Source organism: Neophocaena asiaeorientalis, unplaced genomic scaffold (assembly GCF_003031525.2).
Source record: "Neophocaena asiaeorientalis asiaeorientalis breed wild unplaced genomic scaffold, Neophocaena_asiaeorientalis_V1.1 scaffold515, whole genome shotgun sequence".
Classification (NCBI taxonomy): Eukaryota; Metazoa; Chordata; class Mammalia; order Artiodactyla; family Phocoenidae; genus Neophocaena; species Neophocaena asiaeorientalis.
In genome coordinates, this window is record NW_020175829.1 from 251,723 (window position 1) to 270,417 (window position 18,695).

The following is an 18,695-nucleotide window of genomic DNA, read 5'->3' on the forward strand; positions in this document are numbered from 1 at the left end:
AAATGAAGCATGGATTCAAACCTGGATCTTACTAATTCCAAAATCTTTGTTCAATTCGTTGTACTCTGGCAGATTAACAAAACAGTAAGCCATGTTGAAACATTTTACTGTTAATAATAAAATAAACACTAGTATTTAAAATTGGACTGTTTAGAAACTGATGTTTTAAAAAGAAATTATAAATGGATTTTAGGCAACCTTAACCTGAAACAATTGGGAGTTTTGAACAGCAAGAAGCAGTCATCATTAGGTAATTGCACATATTCTGAAGTGGCAGTATAGCCTTTCTCAATTGGCATTTGTTTACTATTTAGTTTTAGGAAACTAATCTTACTAATAGATTTTATAAGTAAAATAATTGTTTAGGAAAAACTGAAGTTGTATTAAGGTCTCTTTTTTTGTTTAGTAAAAATGTCAGAATACTGTTTTGTTCTGTTTTTAGAATGGAGAAGGTCCTAATTTTAGTTTTGATAATATTCTTTTATGAATTGGTTTTATTAACCTTTAATAAAAATTTTCACTTTGTTATCACAGAAGTTTTAGTTATATAGAAATTTCTTCATAACTCCACCCTTTGTTTCTATTTTCTTTAGCACAATCTCCTTTTCAAAAAAGTACTCTCTTTTCCTCTTGCTACCTATCTAAAGAATGTTTTGCCCATATCACTTTCAACTTCAGGTAAAAAAATGAGTTTCATTTAGTTGTCATTTGATGTTTAGTAGGTAGGGAATGATAAAACTTTCTCTTTTTTTTTGCTTATTTTAAAATTTATTTTGCTATGCCTTTTAAAAACTTCCTATTAAGTCTAAAAATGTCAGATTATTTTGCCCTTCAAAGAATGTTAGCGATGTTGGAAAGAGACATTCTGCTGTGTGGTAATTATTATTAAGTCTTCACTTGGACAGAATATAATTATTGATAAAACTGATGAATAATACATTATGATGATTCTCCTGTTTTGTAAGACTGGCCCTAAGTGAAATTGTGAAATAGGCATTTTGTCTTAAATTTTCTTCCACTGCTTTTTACAGTGCATGTCTCCCTTAACATCGTCTACACTGGTACCATTTCCACATTTTAGGTTGTCAGATTATTCCCTGCTCTCCTTTGTCCCTTTCAGAATCTTAATTCATTAATCACTCCATCGCAGCTAAACCAGTCTAAGAAAATAATTCCTATCAGTTAGTAACTAATATGTTAAACCTTTCAGTGTTGTTATATGTTTAAGAAGCATGCTTAAAGTTTGGTACAGAAGTATTTTCAGTTGCTTCTTAAACATATATGTACAATTTACATATACATAAATTATATGTGATAAAGTATATGTATATTAAATTTAATATAAATAGCTCATATCTTCCTTCCCTTTGATAAGTGCTAGTATAGACCATTTCTTCTCTACCCATGGGTTAATTGAGCACTTGTGCTCTGTAAAACCCCTGTAAAATTATCTTTTGAAAAATATTAGGCTGGTTTTTTATATTAACTCCAACACTGATTTTGTCTGTCTTACTTCCTATGACAGTTTTAAGTTTTATCACTAGTCAGGCACTTTGTTGAGGAACACATGTACCCAGCAGCATCACTTTGACACCTTGTCAAACCTCTTTAGACTTTTACTGACTGTTAGCATTACCTTTTGCTCCTCTGAAAATCAGGAATAATTCTGGCCTTATATATTTTTGGACCTTAAAGTTTACTCATACATATTTTAAGTTTCTTATTCTCATAATTATTTTCCTCAGTTAATATAAAGTTTGAGCTCATGCTCTTGTTCCATGTATTATTAAATTTTTCTAGTTTTGAGTAATTGAAATAATATTAACCTGAAATAAGAACTGTTTGGCTCTGCAGATTTATATTTTAGTTTTAGAATTTTCCTGTTGCTTCTAGTTTTCAGTTTCTTTATTCTTCTTCCGCTGACCTTAGTGAACAGAATAGGAACTCTGCTTTTCTCTCCCAAACTGATTTGTCTGGGGGTGTGATAATTGGTTCTTTACTTGAAACCAGGTCAGATTTTAGGTCTAGAAAACCCATTACCAGACTTTTCCACCAACCCTCTCTGCTATCCTGCTGTAAAGACACCACCAGCGAGCACAATAAGTTTCCTTTTGCTTCATGGTTGCAGAGTCAGTGGATTTCCTTTACTGATGAACTTGTTAAAATTACTGACTCCAGTGGAGCTCAGAAGGCATTCCAGAGATTGCATTGTAAAGCTGAAAATACCTTTGGATTCCCTGGTGCTTTGGATGAGAGATTTTTCCAACAGCTGCATCTCTGAGGATCAGCGTGACCTTTGCCATAATATTAAATGTTTTGAAAAGCTACTGATAGAAGAAGCTAGCAATGCTGCTGGTTTTTCTTCTGCATCATCATCATTGCTTCTGTATCCTAGATTAGTCTGTGCCTTTATTCAGATGAAGGGTGGTATAGGAAACATGCTTTATCTGTTCCCCTTAGGTAGTGTCAGAGAGCAGATGTAGGTTAGCTCTTTTTTTTTTTTTTTTTTTTTGCAGTACGTGGGCCTCTCACTGTTGTGGCCTCTCCCGTTGCGGAGCACAGGCTCCGGATGCGCAGGCTCAGCGGCCATGGCTCACGGGCCTAGCCGCTCTGCGGCATGTGGGATCTTCCCACACTGGGGCACGAACCTGTGACCCCTGCATCAGCGGGCGGACTGTCAACCACTGTGCCACCAGGGAAGCCCGGTTAGCTCTTTTTGCCTGTGTTTTATACTTTACAAGTCACTTCTTGTTCTTGAAATACTGCATCTAGTGGACATTTATTTGAAGTGAGCACCACCACCACCACCACAAAACACAATTAAGATACTTAAACCTGTGAACAGTTGTAGTCATCTCCTTCAGAGGCTTCTAGAAGCAGTATCTAATTGGCACGTGGAGATAGATTTGTTTATAATTTATAAATTTATTACTATAATTGATTCATTTATAAACAGTGATATTAATGAGCATTGTTATTACTTTTTCTCAAAAAGCAAATTCTGATTATTTGAAGAAGGTGAACTTAACACTTCTACCAGGCTTGGATTGAGTCAATCTAAATGCCATTTGGACAGGCCACTTGATTAGTAATGAAGCTTCAGGTGTAAATGTCTCTACCATGTTAAGCCCCCTCAGAAGCTTGAAATAACTTGAGTATTGGTCAGTGCTGGTTTCATTGATAATGAACTATCGTTAAAGTAAATATGTCATAGCACAGGGAAGTGTAAGTCTTCAGGTTAGTGTGCATTTCTTCCAATGTACAGCTTAAAGTAGGGGTGCAGCATGAAAGAACTGGTGCTGACTGGAAGAAGGCAGCAGGCTTAGAATCTAAACTTGATTTCTTACCAGGTTTTTACTGTTTTCTTCAAGCAACCTGAATGGTGCTTGCATCTTTTCTCTCTTCATATGATCTGCTTTCTAGGTGATTCCATACCCCCATGCATTTGCTTTCACTCCGGTGTGACTACCTTTTACTTTAGGTCTCTTGCTACCACCTCCATGCTCCTTCCTTTCACTCCTCCATTGCTGACCAAGGGTCCTCAGCTTTACTGTTTGTTTCCCCATGTACATACTTAGGCCCATTCTTATATTTTTAACTTTGCACATCTGTAAACTTATAGAACTTACTGAAACATATTTCTTCACACCCATATTATATTCTTCAATCTGAATTATAGACTCATCTTTTAGAATGGACCAAAAGAATTTGAGGATCATTTTAATTAATTTAAAGATCATTTAAATGTATTTGCTTCTACACTCTTGCTTTGATTATGTTAATACATGTGTGACTTTTGATGATATACACTTGAATTTCACCAGTTAATTTCTACCATGCTGAGGTGTGTTTTTTTTTTTGGCTACGTTGGGTATTTGTTGCTGTGCGTGGGCTTTCTCTAGTTGTGGCAGGCGGGGGCTACTCTTCATTGCAGCGCGTGGGCTTCTCATTGTGGTGGCTTCTCTTGTTGCGGAGCACGGGCCCTAGGCGCGTGGGCTTCAGTAGTTGTGGCACGCGGGCTCAGTAGTTGTGGCTCGCGGGCTTTGTTGCACCGTGGCATGTGGGCTCTTCCTGGACCAGGGCTTGAACCCGTGTCCCCTGTATTGGCAGGCGGATTCCTAACCACTGCACCACCAGGGAAGTCCCTGGAGAGTTATTTTTAATTAGGAATACTGAGGTTAGTATTTCTGGTTTTTAAAATTGCAACATTTGCAAATAGTGTTGAAAAACATTGAACACTAAATTTATGTAGGATTTATGAAGTCAATATATGATTTTCTATATTTACCAAAAATTATAGTGATTTGTGGAAATTTTTTTTGTAAACTATAAAGATATGTTTGATTTTCACTAAAAAATGGCACAGTGTGTTTCAACTTAACAGTGAGATTACAAGTTTAATTAAGGTAAATGTTTTTATTTAGAGTTCATGTTATTATTTTGAAGATGTTGCTTCAAAGGCTTGGTCTTGCAAATAACTGTAAAGTAGAAGTATTGGCAGTAAACTAAAGACCTTAGGCCTTAAACTGGTTTTCACCAGCTTACTTATTAGATTTAATTTTTATATGTATAAATAATTGAAACAGGAATACAATTTATGTCAGTTTTATTGAAAAGTTAATTTTTTTTTCAGGAATATTATTGGTATCTTCGAAAAAAGCATGCTTGATACATTCCTAGCATTTCACAAATAGCTATAATTACATTTTAAAGAAAAAGAACTTCTGAAAAATGAGCTTTGAATCCTAATAGTTTCTCTGTAATAGAATGTTTTTATCTAGGGATTGGTACATACTAATGATTTTCTTCAAATTCTCTTTTTCCACCCACCAGCCAGGCCCACAACTCCTCTTTCTGTAGGTACCATTGTCCCACCTCCAAGGCCTGCTTCCAGACCAAAGCTTACTTCAGGAAAACTCAGTGGGATTAATGAAATAGTATGTACTCAGGTGTTTTCTTTTAAATTATAACTGTTTTGATTTAATATGCAAATGATATTTCTCTGTATGTCCCTTTACTGCTAAATGCTTGGAATTTTCTACTCAAGTCTTCAAAGTACAGAAAAGTTTTTCCTGCTGATACTTCCTTCACTTCCCCATATTAACTCAGTGATCATACCTGTGGAGCAAGACCGTTGTTCAGGAGGAAAGAGATTTCCTGAGAAAGTTAGCACATTATAAAAATACAATTCAGTACCCATTGTTTCATAATTAAGAAGCAATTTTCATATAATTTTGCTTAAAGTCAAATATTAAGGAAAAAATGGTGGCCTGTTCTTAGACCTAGGAGTATACTGCCAGGGGAGTCCTGGTGGGCATCTAGTCCAGCTTTCTTTATTTTATACATAAGCAGTCTGGAGTTCACATCACTTAATTGAGTTGTAAAAGTACACATTGCTTAAAAAGAGAAAAAGGCATTGGTCTTCGAAAGTTGTCAGATAACGAAAGAAAATATATGGGTTCTATTGAGAGTCAGGCTCTCCCAAACCAGTCTTCTTTCCTTCAGTCTGTTCTGGTTTACTTTCATCTTTCACTTGCCAGTTTAATTGCCAGAATTAAATTTCTAAATGTCAAGCTTAATCTTTTTCCCCTGATATATACATCTACAGTGGTACGCCTATAATCCACGTGGTTGAATATTTTAGCTGAATCTACAAGACTCTTCATAAAGTTGACTCAACAACCTGCATTACCATACTAACTGTCCAGTTTTCTCCTCTTTGCAACCTAGGTTCCAGCCACTTGAAACTTTCCACTGTTCCCCAAACACATCGTGCTCTTTTACGTATCTATGTCTCTATTGTACTCCCTCTTGTCTGAAATACCCCTCAGTTTTCTATGTAGGAAACTGCTCTCTTTAAGACCCTGCTACATATCACCACCTAGGTGAAGCCCTCTTTGATGGTTACTCCTCCTCTCCACCCCACAGTGGACTTAATCATCCTCTGTCATTCTCTTCCTTATACCCATACACTTGCTCATGTTTCTTTTAGTGCATCAATCACATTGTATATAAAGTTGACCCACAGTCAGTTCTCCGTATCTATGGGTTCCACATCCACAGATTAAAAATATTGGGGGGGGGCATCCAGAAAGTTCCAAAAAGCAAAACTTGAATTTGCCACACACTAGCAACTGTTTACGTAGCATTTGCATTGCATGTACAACTTTTTACGTAGAATTTACATTGTATTAGGTATTGTAAGTAACCTAGAGATGATTTAAAGTGTAAGGGATGACTGTACTGTTTTTGTGTATGCTTCCTTCACTGGACTATGCTTTAGCCAATTTCATATCCTTAATACTTTGCTAATGCCTTAATAGTTTACATAATGCCTGTCACCTCATGTCCTGTACCACCTCCATCTGTATATTTCCACAGCCACATTTTACACCTTGCTGTGTTTTTTCAACCTGCTGTCCATAATAATGAGTCATCCAAAAGCCATTCTCTGGAACTAATACTTTAAAAATAATTAATTGGGGGCACAAGGGTTTACTAAATGTAAAATATTTGGGGCAGTATAATCTAATTTTTATAAGAGTATATCTATAAATTTATATTCATGCGAGTAGAGTTGAATAATTTTAGTGTATGAATGCTTACAGGGTTTTGTTGGTTGTTTTTCGCCTTGTTTTTCATGTTCCTCAAATAGATGGGGACAGAAACAGTGTCTAATTCACTGCTTTGTATCTAGTACCCAAGACCTGACACATAGTATAGGCACTAAATAAATATTGCATTTACTTATAACTTTTAGAAGCAGGAAAAGGTTTTCTTTAATTAAGCTCAATATTCCATATTTTAAAAATGAAACACCTCAGGAAGTGTTGCTAATGTATTATTGGAACAATTAGGAATTTGGAAGGAAAAAAACATTCACCAAAGTAAAAGATAAATGAATTGGAATCATATTTTTCATATTTGTTTTTATTTTTAACCAGAAAAGTGGGAAGACAGTAGAATTAAGATTTTCTCAAACCTCTGAATGGGGTAAACTTTCTCAATGAGGAAGCATTGCAATAAATTATAAGGAAAATGTGCACAGATTTGTAAATGCCAGAAGTAAAGCAATATATAGGAAGAAAATATTTGCATCAAATAAAGGGTTAGTGAAAGCTCAGATAATACTAAGACCTCCCCAAACTAAATCAGGCAAAGCTAACAGACAACTCATAAAAGAGAAATGCCAATTTTATTTTTATCTACAGAATTAGCTAAAAGGTTTTAAATTTTATTATTTTTCCTTCTTCTAAGGCTTATCTGTTCATTGCTGGCAAGAGTGCAGAGAAATATTCTCATATATTTACAGGCAGTAGGGTAAAGTGAGTTACCCAAATGGGAAGCAGTTTGGCACTATGTATGAAAAGCCTTCATAATGTTTAACAGTTTAACTTCTGAGAATCTATCTTAAGCATACTTTATGAAATACGGAAAAAGTTTTATATACAAAGATTCTCTTGACAGCATTATTTTAAAATAGCCTTTTCAGCTTTTAATATATTCTTGAAAATGATTTGACCTAGTCATCTCTAACTGTGAGTTTTAAGAAACACAATAAATTTGGTTTAGTATTTTAAAATTAATGTTCCTGATACTTAAAAATCTTTTCTGATAACTGGGGAATTGTTTTAGCATTTTGGTAAATGACATTTTGTTTTTAAGCCCAGGCCATTCAGCCCACCTATAACTTCCAATACCAGCCCACCTCCTGCTGCTCCGTTAGCCCGGGCAGAAAGTTCTTCCTCTATCTCATCTTCTGCGTCACTAAGTGCTGCCAATACTCCAGTAGGTAAGTGGTTATCATAAATTACATGCAAAATTTAACATCCAAAATATGATCAGGCTGAGGGTAGTGAAGAGTTACGCATTAGACATTTTGGTTTTCTCGAAACACACCTGGCATTATCAAACTAGCCACATTTTCCTTTTCTCTTTCACATTTTATATTATCTGAATAGAGAATTTTAACCATGATTAGCACTGTTAAGAATGCATCAAATTTACAAACTACTGACCAATATAAATAGTTGAAGGCAGAATATGATGCAATACTTTCTACTGTGAATTGGTACTTATATTCCTAAGAAAATTTGTTTTAAAAGCAACTGATTCAGTGAAAGGAAGGGGTTTTGTGCTTGCAGTGTGGTCCTGGGACCTGCAGCATCTGTCTGTATCACCTGGGAACTTACTAGAAATGCAGACCTTTTAAATCAGAAACTCTGGAGTGGGGCTAGCAATCTTTGAACAGGCTTTCTAGGCAATTCTGATGCATGTTGAGTTTAAGAATCCCAGCCCTAATTAAGCTGATTTAATTATACTTAATTTGATTTGTCAAAACTCACACAGGAGAAATGGGCCTTCTGTATGTAGCCATTGTAAAAACGGCATGAGTGGATAGGCTAAAATGAGATAAATGATTTTATTTCTAAATGTCTGAACATGATGTTACCATCTTATTTTATATACTTTTGTGAACATACTGTTTTTCCCATCTTCTGACTTTATGTAAACAATATATTCAATAAGTCTTTTTGTTTGCTGTAACAAGCACCTTATTCTTACATTTTGTTTGTATATGTGGTTTTGTTACCTTTTGTTTCCACAGAATCTGTATTTTAATCATAAAGAACATAGATGGGTCCTGTTAGAAATCAGGCAGGTCCTGGTAACCAAAGTTGCTTTAATCGTTTCCCATTATCTCCAGATTATTCAGAACGTTTTCTATTTGTGATGGAAACTTTAATTTTGATTAAGTTGGTACATATTTGTTTGTAGTTTGGGCCAGTGCTGGCAATAGGAGAACGACAAGTAGGTGACGGTGATGATACAGGCAGGCAGGATGTGATGTAATGTGGATTTTATATGACAGTTTCTTTAAATCTTCCTAAAAATTTCTTTCTTTATTGTGATGTTTATTCAGCTCCCTGTTTAGATTTAAGTTTTTGATTCTTCTTGTTCTTGAAAGTATTTTCTTTTCCTGCAATATTTTGTTTTATTTAAATATGATAGAAGATGATAATTTGATTGGGACACTCTCTGAAATTGAAAAGCACTGTGAGACTTCACAAGGTATTGTATCGAAAGCAGATGTATATGTTAACTAATGACCCTAAAGTGTATCTAAAATACTCTGTTATCTAATTTTTCCTTTTCCAGCAATTTATGGTGTCTCAGAAATCAAGAATAACTCTAAGGTTTAACTATCTCAATTTTGTACTAATTATGTCCAGTTTCTATACAGGATCCATTGATAGCAGTGGATAAATTATAAAAACATACATTATTTTTGCATTATCTTCCATCTCCCTCCTGCTCTTCTCTCCTTAACATTAAGAAATATCAACAAATCTTACCTCTAAAGCTATTAGAAGCAGAGAAAAAGTGATTAGGAAAGAACCAGAAAGAATATGTCAGTTAAAAAAAAGAAACTATAATATAAAAACCACAAAGCAAAGGCTATCAATCATACGAAAACCATTCATACAGTGAGCTGAAGTTAGAAGCAAAGAGGTAGGAAGTAGTTGGGGGTGAGTCCCTGTTTTTTACCCCGGAGCTGAAAGGAATTCCACAAAAATATTCACTGATTGTTACAAAGGTAGGTACCCTTTATTTCAGCTTTATGTCTCTGCATTTTCAAAACATACACAATTGTAAATATGCAACAATTAAACCAAAATTAGAATGCATGCATACTATCCTTATAAAGAAGAACATCCAAGGAATTTATTTTTTCCAAAAAATGAGTTATTCTGAATAATATAGTACACACTTAGACTTTTTTAGGGACTTAAGCACATATTTCCTGTGTCAAACATTTTTTTGAAGGATGCATATACAATATGATCTTGGAAACAAAAATGGAATATACAAAAGGGGATATGCCAAAATGTTAAGTGGATTTTGAGTTTTTTTCCTAACTCTCCAGTACTTTTTTCTTCTTGCCAATATTTCAGTAACAGGCTTAACAATTTACAGGGAAACTATTTCAAGAATTCTCATTTTGTATGCCCAAATTGGATAATTGAAAAGAATAACTTTGTAGGTTTCTTTTGATTTTTAATGTCAAAGTCCTAGCAGGCATTAATGTTACCCATGACTGTGTGTAGATATCCACTTGTGTAGGTTACCTAAGGGAAAAGATTAATTTTAGATTTAAGAGCATAGAATTTTTTCTAATAAAAGATTATTATAGCCTTCATCTTTCTCTGAAAATATGCTTTCCTGAATTTCTAGCGACCCTAGTATAGAATATATTTTTTAAAAAATTGAACTAATTTAGATTTATAGTGAAATTTTCCCACTGCGCAAACATGTATTTGCATAGTTGTAATCACATATCCTAGAAACTACTGCCTCTTGATCAAGCCCTTAGCTTTCATTTAATTCTCTCTCACCTGATCCAAACTTGAATCCCTGCCAAGTCATTTTTCTTTTCAATCCAGGATTCACTCTGTGTTCAGTGATCTTACAAAATGAAAAACACAATCATGTTTCTTTTAAACATTTTCAGTGGCTTTTAGTGCCAATAGGATAAAATTAAAGGTCTTCCATGTCCTGATCTGGGTTATAAACACTTCTCCAGACACATTTTCATGTCCTTTCATTGTTGCAGCCCGTCACCCACAAAGTATGTTCCTGCTTTGCAGAAAAAAACTACTTGTGGTTCAGAAAGGCACCATTTCTTTCATGCCTCTTTGGCAAAGTGTCTGGCATATATTGGTGGTTAGTAGATAGTAGCTGTTGTGATTTTGTGAATACATTTTATTATTGAGTTTATTTTCATATGAAATTTTAAGTTGTCTTGTTTGGGAGAATTTAATTTTCCCAGTGGCCTAGAAACAGCAGTTCCTGTTTCCATGTATTTTTAATCACTGAGTCATTTTTTTTTTAAACTATGAAGAACCTTCTAAATCAGAATTCTTCAAAATCTTGAACAGTACAGAATCTTCCTGGCCTCTAAAGGTAACAAAAGCTCTTTCTCACTATTTGTAGGAGCCCAGGTTTAGTTGTGAGGCAAAGAAAGCTAGTACTGATTTTTGTTAGAATTAACAACACTCTAGGTATCGCAAAAGTAGCTCACATCTGAAATAAAAATATCTGATGGCTATGAACATGGTGTAACATTTATGTAACAAAAAAACATACATTCAGATTTCAGAGATAAATGAATAACCTAGGTCAACATATTTTTCTTTAAGAATGAATAATCATAATTAACTACCCAATTGACTTATTTTTACAAAATTTCATCATATATTGTATATTAAATGAAATGCTCCACTTTCCAATCAATAACAATAATGGTAAGGCATAAATGGAGAGAGTACATTTGTAAAGAAAAAAAAAGGCAATGCACTGTTTTAAGGGATTTGTCTGTTATGAAATAAACCAGATTTTAGGTTTTAAAAAACACCTGAACAGATACATTAAATTTGTTTACATTTTATTACTCTTTTAAAACACTGCCCTTTCTATGATTTGACTCTAAAGGTATCTTACTGAGTTAACTTTATGTCAGGAATGTTACCTCAAAATGATGTTATTAGTCATGTTTATTGAGGAAAGGTAATATGGGAATATAATACAAGCATAAGACAAAGAAGAGGTAAAGGAGAATTACAGTAATAATGAGTAGTGCATGATTACATTACACTGCTCATTTAGAAATAGCTAATGTATAGAAATACCTTAAATAGAAAAATCCAGCTTAATGATCTTACATATGTGAATTAGTAGAACCTGAAAGAATTTAGTATCTGAATGGTTTTGAAGCCATATTTTAGTATCTTTAGCTCTTCAGGTGAAGGGCTTTTTCCTTCTGACATTCCTTAACCCAACCCTTCTTTGTCATTCTATTTAAAATTGAAGTCACTGTGACATATTTTCCTGTCATATTTTATTTGTCCAACTTGTTTTATGCTCCATTTTTTAACCAGATTTATACTTGGGGCATCTTTGAAACCAGTAATAGAGTCACTTGTGACAAGCTAATATTTTGAGTCTACTCTGTCTTGGTATTTAATAAATATCTTTCTATAGGATTTAACAAATGAATTGTATTTATTCTAGGTGTGTCACGAGGTCCCAGTCCTGTCAGCCTTGGAAATCAGGACACCTTACCTGTGGCAGTCGCCCTTACAGAATCTGTTAATGCCTACTTTAAAGGGGCAGATCCCACCAAGTTAGTTTTTAAAAGATACGTGTATATGTGTGTGTGTGTTTCAGGGGCAGGGGGCTTGGTGGTAAATTTTAAGAGTTACATTTTGATTCTCTATTAGAGTTTTCTATTGCTTGTTTACCTGCTTTTTGCTATCAATTATAGTCATTTAGATATTGTCTTTCAAATTTAAGAAGTCACTATAATCAGTACTGTTGGCTTTTTTCTAAGTTTATGTACGTTTTTGCCCAGGCTTTATGACCAGTATGACAAATCTGTTGTTTGACATGTCTGTACAACAGGATTGTGGCAGCTGACGTAGATGGGGATAGAACTCTGAATCTTGGCCTAATGTATATCTTTGGTGAAAGTGTGATGTTTGCAAGAGAGACCTAGAGTGCATGTCTATTTACAGGCGACTCTTGAAGGATTGGTTTAACCTCCTTCTATTAAGAAAATGATCTTTGGGTGAATGACCACCCTTAATTTTTCTTTTTTTTTTGAATTTTATTTTATTTTTTCATACAGCAGGTTCTTATTATTTATCTTATACATATTAGTGTATATTTGTCAATCCCAATCTCCCAATTCATCCCACCACCATCACCCCACCCTTATTTTTCATGTATAACATTATTCATTCATTAAATATTTGAGTGCTTAATATGTGTAAGACTGTTATAAGCTTGCATTGTTGTGAAAGTTTCTTAGTTTTCACTTGAGATAATGCAAGCTCTGTAGAGAAGAACTTTTGTTTACTAAAGTACCTTCAGCACTTACAACAGAGTCTTACACACAGTAAGCGCTCAAATATTTGATGAACGAATAATGTTACTTAGGAAAAGGAGAGGTATTGATATATGCTATGAAGAAAAATAAACCAGGGTAAGGGGATAGAAAGTTACAACAGAGGGCTACTATTTTAGGTAGAATGATCAGTGAAAACCTTTTTGAGGTTGTTTTTGAAAGACATTGAGGGAGGAGCAAGCCATGCAGATAGGTGAGTGAAGAGCATTCCAGTAAGTGTAAGGGACTGAGGTAGAAGCATGCTTGGCATAGTCACGAAATAGCAAAGAGAACCATGTCACTGAGTAGGAGTAAACAAGGAGGAAAGTAGTCAAAGATAAGTCCACAGAGGGAACAGATCAGGCTGGGCATTGTAGACCATGATAAGGAGTTTGGATTTATTGTGGGTGAGGTGGGAAGCAAGTAGAGGCTTTTGAGTAGAGGAGTGATGAGGTTACTTATGTTTTTGAAGTAGCACTCTGCCTGCCAAATGGAGAATAAACTAGAAGGAGCCAGAGTAGATGCAGAGAGAAAGGGTTAACCACTGAAGTCCAGGTGAGAGATGATGGTGACTTGTATAAGGGTATTAGCAGAAGAGATCGTGAGTAGTAATGAGATTCTGAATGTATTTTGAAAACAGAGTTGTCAAGATTTGTTGAGGGAGTAGATTGTTAAATTTGAAGTACTTATTAACGCAATTTAGTGGGGATGTTGAGTTGATGATAGTTGAATACATGATTCTGGAGTTCAGAGATAGGTGCAGGCTAAAATATTTGGTAGTCATTAATTTGTACATGATACTTAAAGCCTGGGGCATTAGGGTGTAGAGAAGAGATCTGATGAGAACCTAAGTCCTGGCCCCCTTCAGTGTTTAAAAACAGGAGGATGAGAATCATCCAGCAATGGAGTTTGGGACAGCAGGCAACAAGAGAGGGGAGAAGAGAACCAGTAGAGCAGAGTCCCAGAAACTAAGTGAATAAACCCTTTCATGAAAGAAGGTGTGAAGCTGTATCTGATGCTCTCCGTCAGGTCAAGAAAAATTGATCATTAACAACGTGAAGGTCATTAATGACCTTCACAAGAGCAGCTCTAGTAGACTGCTTCGAGGGCGCTCAGGAGCAGGAGATGATGCAAATACAGACAACTGTATTTGAAGAGTGCAAATACAGACAACTGTATTTCAAGAGCGCAAATGTTAGGCAATTCTTTTAGGATATTTTGCTCTAAGTAGAAGCAGAGAAACAGGGTGGTAGCAGGAGAGAGATGGGAGAATCAGAGGAGGCCTTTATTAATTTTAGTTTTTGGTTTTTTTAAAGATGATATACATTTCAGTATGCTAATGGGAAAAATCCAATATTTATGGAAAAAACTGAATCTACAGGAAAGGGGACAATTGCATGAGTGAAGTCCTTCAGTATGTAAGAGGAGATGTGCTTCAGTACAGTTAACCTTAGGGGCATAGACTGATTATCTGTTGAAACAGGAGGGAAGGCAGAAGGTATGGATGCCTTTAGAGTCAGGGAGATTAGGATTTTAGTAGTGAGAGTATGAGGAAGTTCTTTTCTGATTTTATCTCATCCGTAAAATTTAAAGGAAAGTCGTTGACTGCAGGTGGGGGAGGGAATTTTGCAGGTTAGAGTTAGAGGAGAAAGGAGAAGGTATGAAAAGAGCTAGGGGATGTAGAATTTCCAGGTAATACTAAGGGGGCCCAACTGAGAGTTTTGGCTATATCATTATATGTTTTTCTCTAGTCATGTTCGGCCATATAGATGTAGGTGAGGAGCTGGATTTAGCTAAGACTGTGTTTTGCCAAACAAGCATAGTCAAGTGAGGGAGAACCAAGGGGAGGGTTTATGCAAAGGAGTATGTATATTGATGGACCATGAAGTCCCAAGATAGGGGGAAATGAGGATATGAAGGAAGAGTGAAAATTAGTGAAAAAGGTGGTAGGAACAATGGATTATGGAGGGTTTTGATGAGATTGGAGATGCAGTACTGGACAGAATGAGTTGGAGAAGTAGGAAGAGACTATCCGATGAGTGGGGAATCAGACTGAGATGATGGAGGGGCTGAAGTATGGCTGAGGTAGGCTGGAAGGAAGGCAGGATCATTGAAGGCAAGGGGCTGAAGAACTAGGTGACCAAGGTGTTGAAAGGATTATCTGTGTGGATATTGAAATCACTAAAAATTTATGATAGGAGTAGTTGTGCAGAGACAGACTGACAGTGGGCCAGGAGCTATAATTTTCAGAAAATGAAAGGGAATGTTGAAGATGACTTGGAGGGTTGGGATAGCGAGTAGTATAATCTGATGGTGTGAGTTTCAAACGAAGCTGGTGGTTTTTCAGAAGGAAGAAGGAATATAGAGTTGTAAGGGGCAATGAGAAGCAAGGAGGACATCTACCACTGCCACCATCAGGCTCAGTGCTTTGTGGGGTTTGGAGGAAAAATAGCTACAGCTGGGGATAGTGTTACCAGGGAAACAGTGTCCTTATGAGACAGCCAGGGATGGTGTTAGCAAACAAGTGAAGGAGTATTATCAGTGTGCTTCCATTTGTGTTTGGAATTTAATTCTAGGAAAAACTGGTGTTAGATGAATATATCATTTCACATAGAATCATTTTTTATAATTGAAAAAATAATTCATGGTAATTATGAAAAAAGGTTATATATATAAATAAAGCCCTTTTAAAACTAAATATGCTTTAAATGGAGGTTAAAATGCCTTATTTAAACTATTTAAATTTTCCAAAATGCCTACTTCCAGGTGTATTGTGAAGATCACTGGTGACATGACAATATCATTTCCAAGCGGAGTTATTAAAGTCTTCACTAGTAATCCATCCCCAGCTGTGCTCTGCTTCAGGGTGAAAAATATCAACAGACTAGAACAAATTCTTCCAAATGCACAACTTGTGTTCAGGTTTGTGTACTTTTCAGTTTTTTTTTTGAATTTTTTGGCCACACTGTGGGGCAATGTGGAATTGTAGTTCCCTGACTAGGGATCGAACCTGTGCCCCCTGTGGTGGAAGTTCAGAGTCTTAACCACTGGACCACCAGGGAAATCCCCAGGTTTGTGTACTTTTGTTTTGAAGGTGAAATTTCTTTTTAAGAAATTTTTTCTTTCTTCTTCAAAGCAACAGTAATTCAATTTGAAGACTATCAAAATTATTTATTGCGATTAAATAGGATTCTGCTGTCTTTGTTTTGTTTGTGCTGGTGGGTGGTAGTAGTCATTGTTAAATCCTTCTCTACTGTACATCTTCACATCTTTTAGGCAACTTTCTGCTATGTTCCATTCTTTATCCCCTAAGTTTAGTTTTACCTCATCCCATCTTTTGGTTCATTTCTACTGGTCTTTGCCAGGTCACCAAATTACTACAGAGAGGCAGAGGATAAAGATAAATAAATAAATATGAAATAATAATATAAATAATAATGAAAATATTTCTTATACATACAGTGATCCATCACAATGTGATTCTAACACAAAAGATTTTTGGATGAACATGCAAGCTCTTACTATCTACCTCAAGAAGCTATCAGAGCAAAATCCAGCTGCTTCTTATTATAATGTAGATGTATTAAAGTATCAGGTGAGTGTCATCTTATAAAAATCCTTAATTAAAATATTTATTAACAAACAGAATCTTGCATATCATTAAATGAATAATATGTCATGGCCAAGTGAAGTTCATTCCAGCAATGCAAGGATGTTTCAAAATCAAAAAAATCTGTTAATAAGCCTCTGGAGATTTTGGCCAGTTTGATCAAATTCACAGTCTGTCTATTACCAATTAAAATACTGAGCAAATATAAATATATGAATGTCCTTCACCTGGAAAGACCAGCATATCAGTCTTAATAATGAAATACCTAAAGCACTGAAAGTCAGGAAAGTCATTATTCCTGTTAGTGTATAAGATTTTTCTGGATGTGTTAGTACGGTTAGACAGGAGAATAAAATAAGTGGTGATAAATATTGGAAAGGAAGATATAAAAATAATATTAATTACAGGTGATATATTTCTGGAAAACTCAAGAGAATCAACTGAAAAACTGATGCAGGAGAATTTAGCAAAGTGGTCATTTAAAAAATTAATACAAAAATTAATGGCTTTCAAAACAGCCAGTTAGGAAAACTAATGGAGAAAGATATTCACAATAAAAAAACTAATTAGAGCTGGAGAGGTAGTCCAAGATGGTATAGGAAGATCCTGAACTCACCTTCTCCCATGGATACACCAACACGGTGTATATACAGATACATGTGGAACAATTCCCTCTGAAAGGGACCTGAAAGATAGCTAAACAGCTCCTTCACATCAGCCAATGAGAAAAGGGCCACACTGAGGCGAGTAGGAGAGGCTGAGACACGGTCTCACCATAAGCCTCAACCCCATCATGGCAACCCACCATCTGGATGGAACTCACAAATCTGGAGCTTCTCCCTGAGGAACAAAGAGTTTGTAACCTGCATGGACACCCCAGCTTTTGAGACCTGCACTTGATAGACGAGTCCCTAAAACACCTGGCTTTGAAAACCAGTGGAGCTCGTATCCACAGGAACCAGAGGGCTGTAGAGATCTGAGAAACGGCTTTAAAGGGCTTGCGTGCAAACCCAAGCACCCTAGGTCCCAGCATGCAAGCGGCCATTTGAGAAGTGCATGGGCTACATGTGAAAGAGATTCATCTGCTGATCTTAAAGCATCGGCTTGAGGGGCCAGGGCGTGTTAAGATACTCTCCAGGGAGTGAGGTGCTGGAGGGCACCTCTTTTACTTGCTCCATCTACTTTGCTAAAGCCAGCAAGCACCACTTTATTTATTTTTTTACTATAGACTTTTTCTCTTGGTGGGTGCCATCTTTACACTCCAACCAGTGGGCTCTCCCTTCTCTCATGCTAAAGCTGGCTTTTTATTCAAGACCTCTTTCCCCCTTCCTCAGTGGGTGTTATCTTTGCACTCTCTTCTGTGACACCAGTATCTCCAAGAGGGGAGTTTTTATAGATGTCTGGTGCCCCAGTTTTTGCAGCTGCAGCCCAGGGGACACCCTTGATCTCCTGGCTCTGGAGGCCAGGGGAGCTTGCATTTCTGGGTCCCACAGGACTGTAACAATCAGTGAGACAGTTTTTGGCAGGCTACTGCCCCCAGGGCGATGCACAGAAAGCAGACTGAAAAACACCCGTAGTGTCTCTGTGAAAGAGACCCATTTGCTTGGCCTGGAGCAGCAGCCTAAGGGGCAGGCTTCTGGTCTGACACACATCTAGGGATCTACAGATATGCTCTTAGGGAACATAGCCTGGGGGAATGCAGTCAATTCACTCTCCCTCTGCCTTGCTACAGCTCACCAGTATCTCCCAGAAAGGAACTTATACACTCGTCTGGAGCCCTGATTTTTATGACTGTCACCCAGGGGACACCTCCAGATCACCTGATCTGGTGGCCAGCAGGGCTAACATTTGTATTCAGTCTCACAGAACTATATGTATTTGCATACTTCAAAAGCTGCTGCCTGAGGGTCTAGCTTCCTAGTCAGTCTGAATCTATGTGCTGGCAGATTTCCTGCTTTGAAACACTGCCAGGTCTTGGCACACCCTTGACAATTAGGAGCTATTAAATATAAAATAGGCTGCTTGGACAATCACAGAGGTTTGAGAGGCAACCAAGAGCTAAGGCGAGGTTGAACAATAAGGTTCATCTCCTACACGAGGTTACTCTTTCAAGACTGGAAGGGGTGGCTATTTTATCTA

The 18,695-nt window shown here is 36.3% G+C and overlaps 1 protein-coding gene across 1 annotated transcript in view; it reads left to right on the plus strand.

The window, feature by feature from the left end:
* Nucleotides 1-18,695, plus strand: part of FCHO2 (FCH and mu domain containing endocytic adaptor 2) — a 114,279-nt gene that overhangs the window by 79,862 nt on the left and 15,722 nt on the right. Inside the window, exons 18-22 of the mRNA XM_024732766.1 lie at nucleotides 4,834-4,937; nucleotides 7,666-7,792; nucleotides 12,073-12,184; nucleotides 15,713-15,868; nucleotides 16,409-16,541. Coding sequence (XP_024588534.1) covers nucleotides 4,834-4,937; nucleotides 7,666-7,792; nucleotides 12,073-12,184; nucleotides 15,713-15,868; nucleotides 16,409-16,541 — 632 coding nt within the window. The remainder of the gene's footprint in view (nucleotides 1-4,833; nucleotides 4,938-7,665; nucleotides 7,793-12,072; nucleotides 12,185-15,712; nucleotides 15,869-16,408; nucleotides 16,542-18,695) is intronic.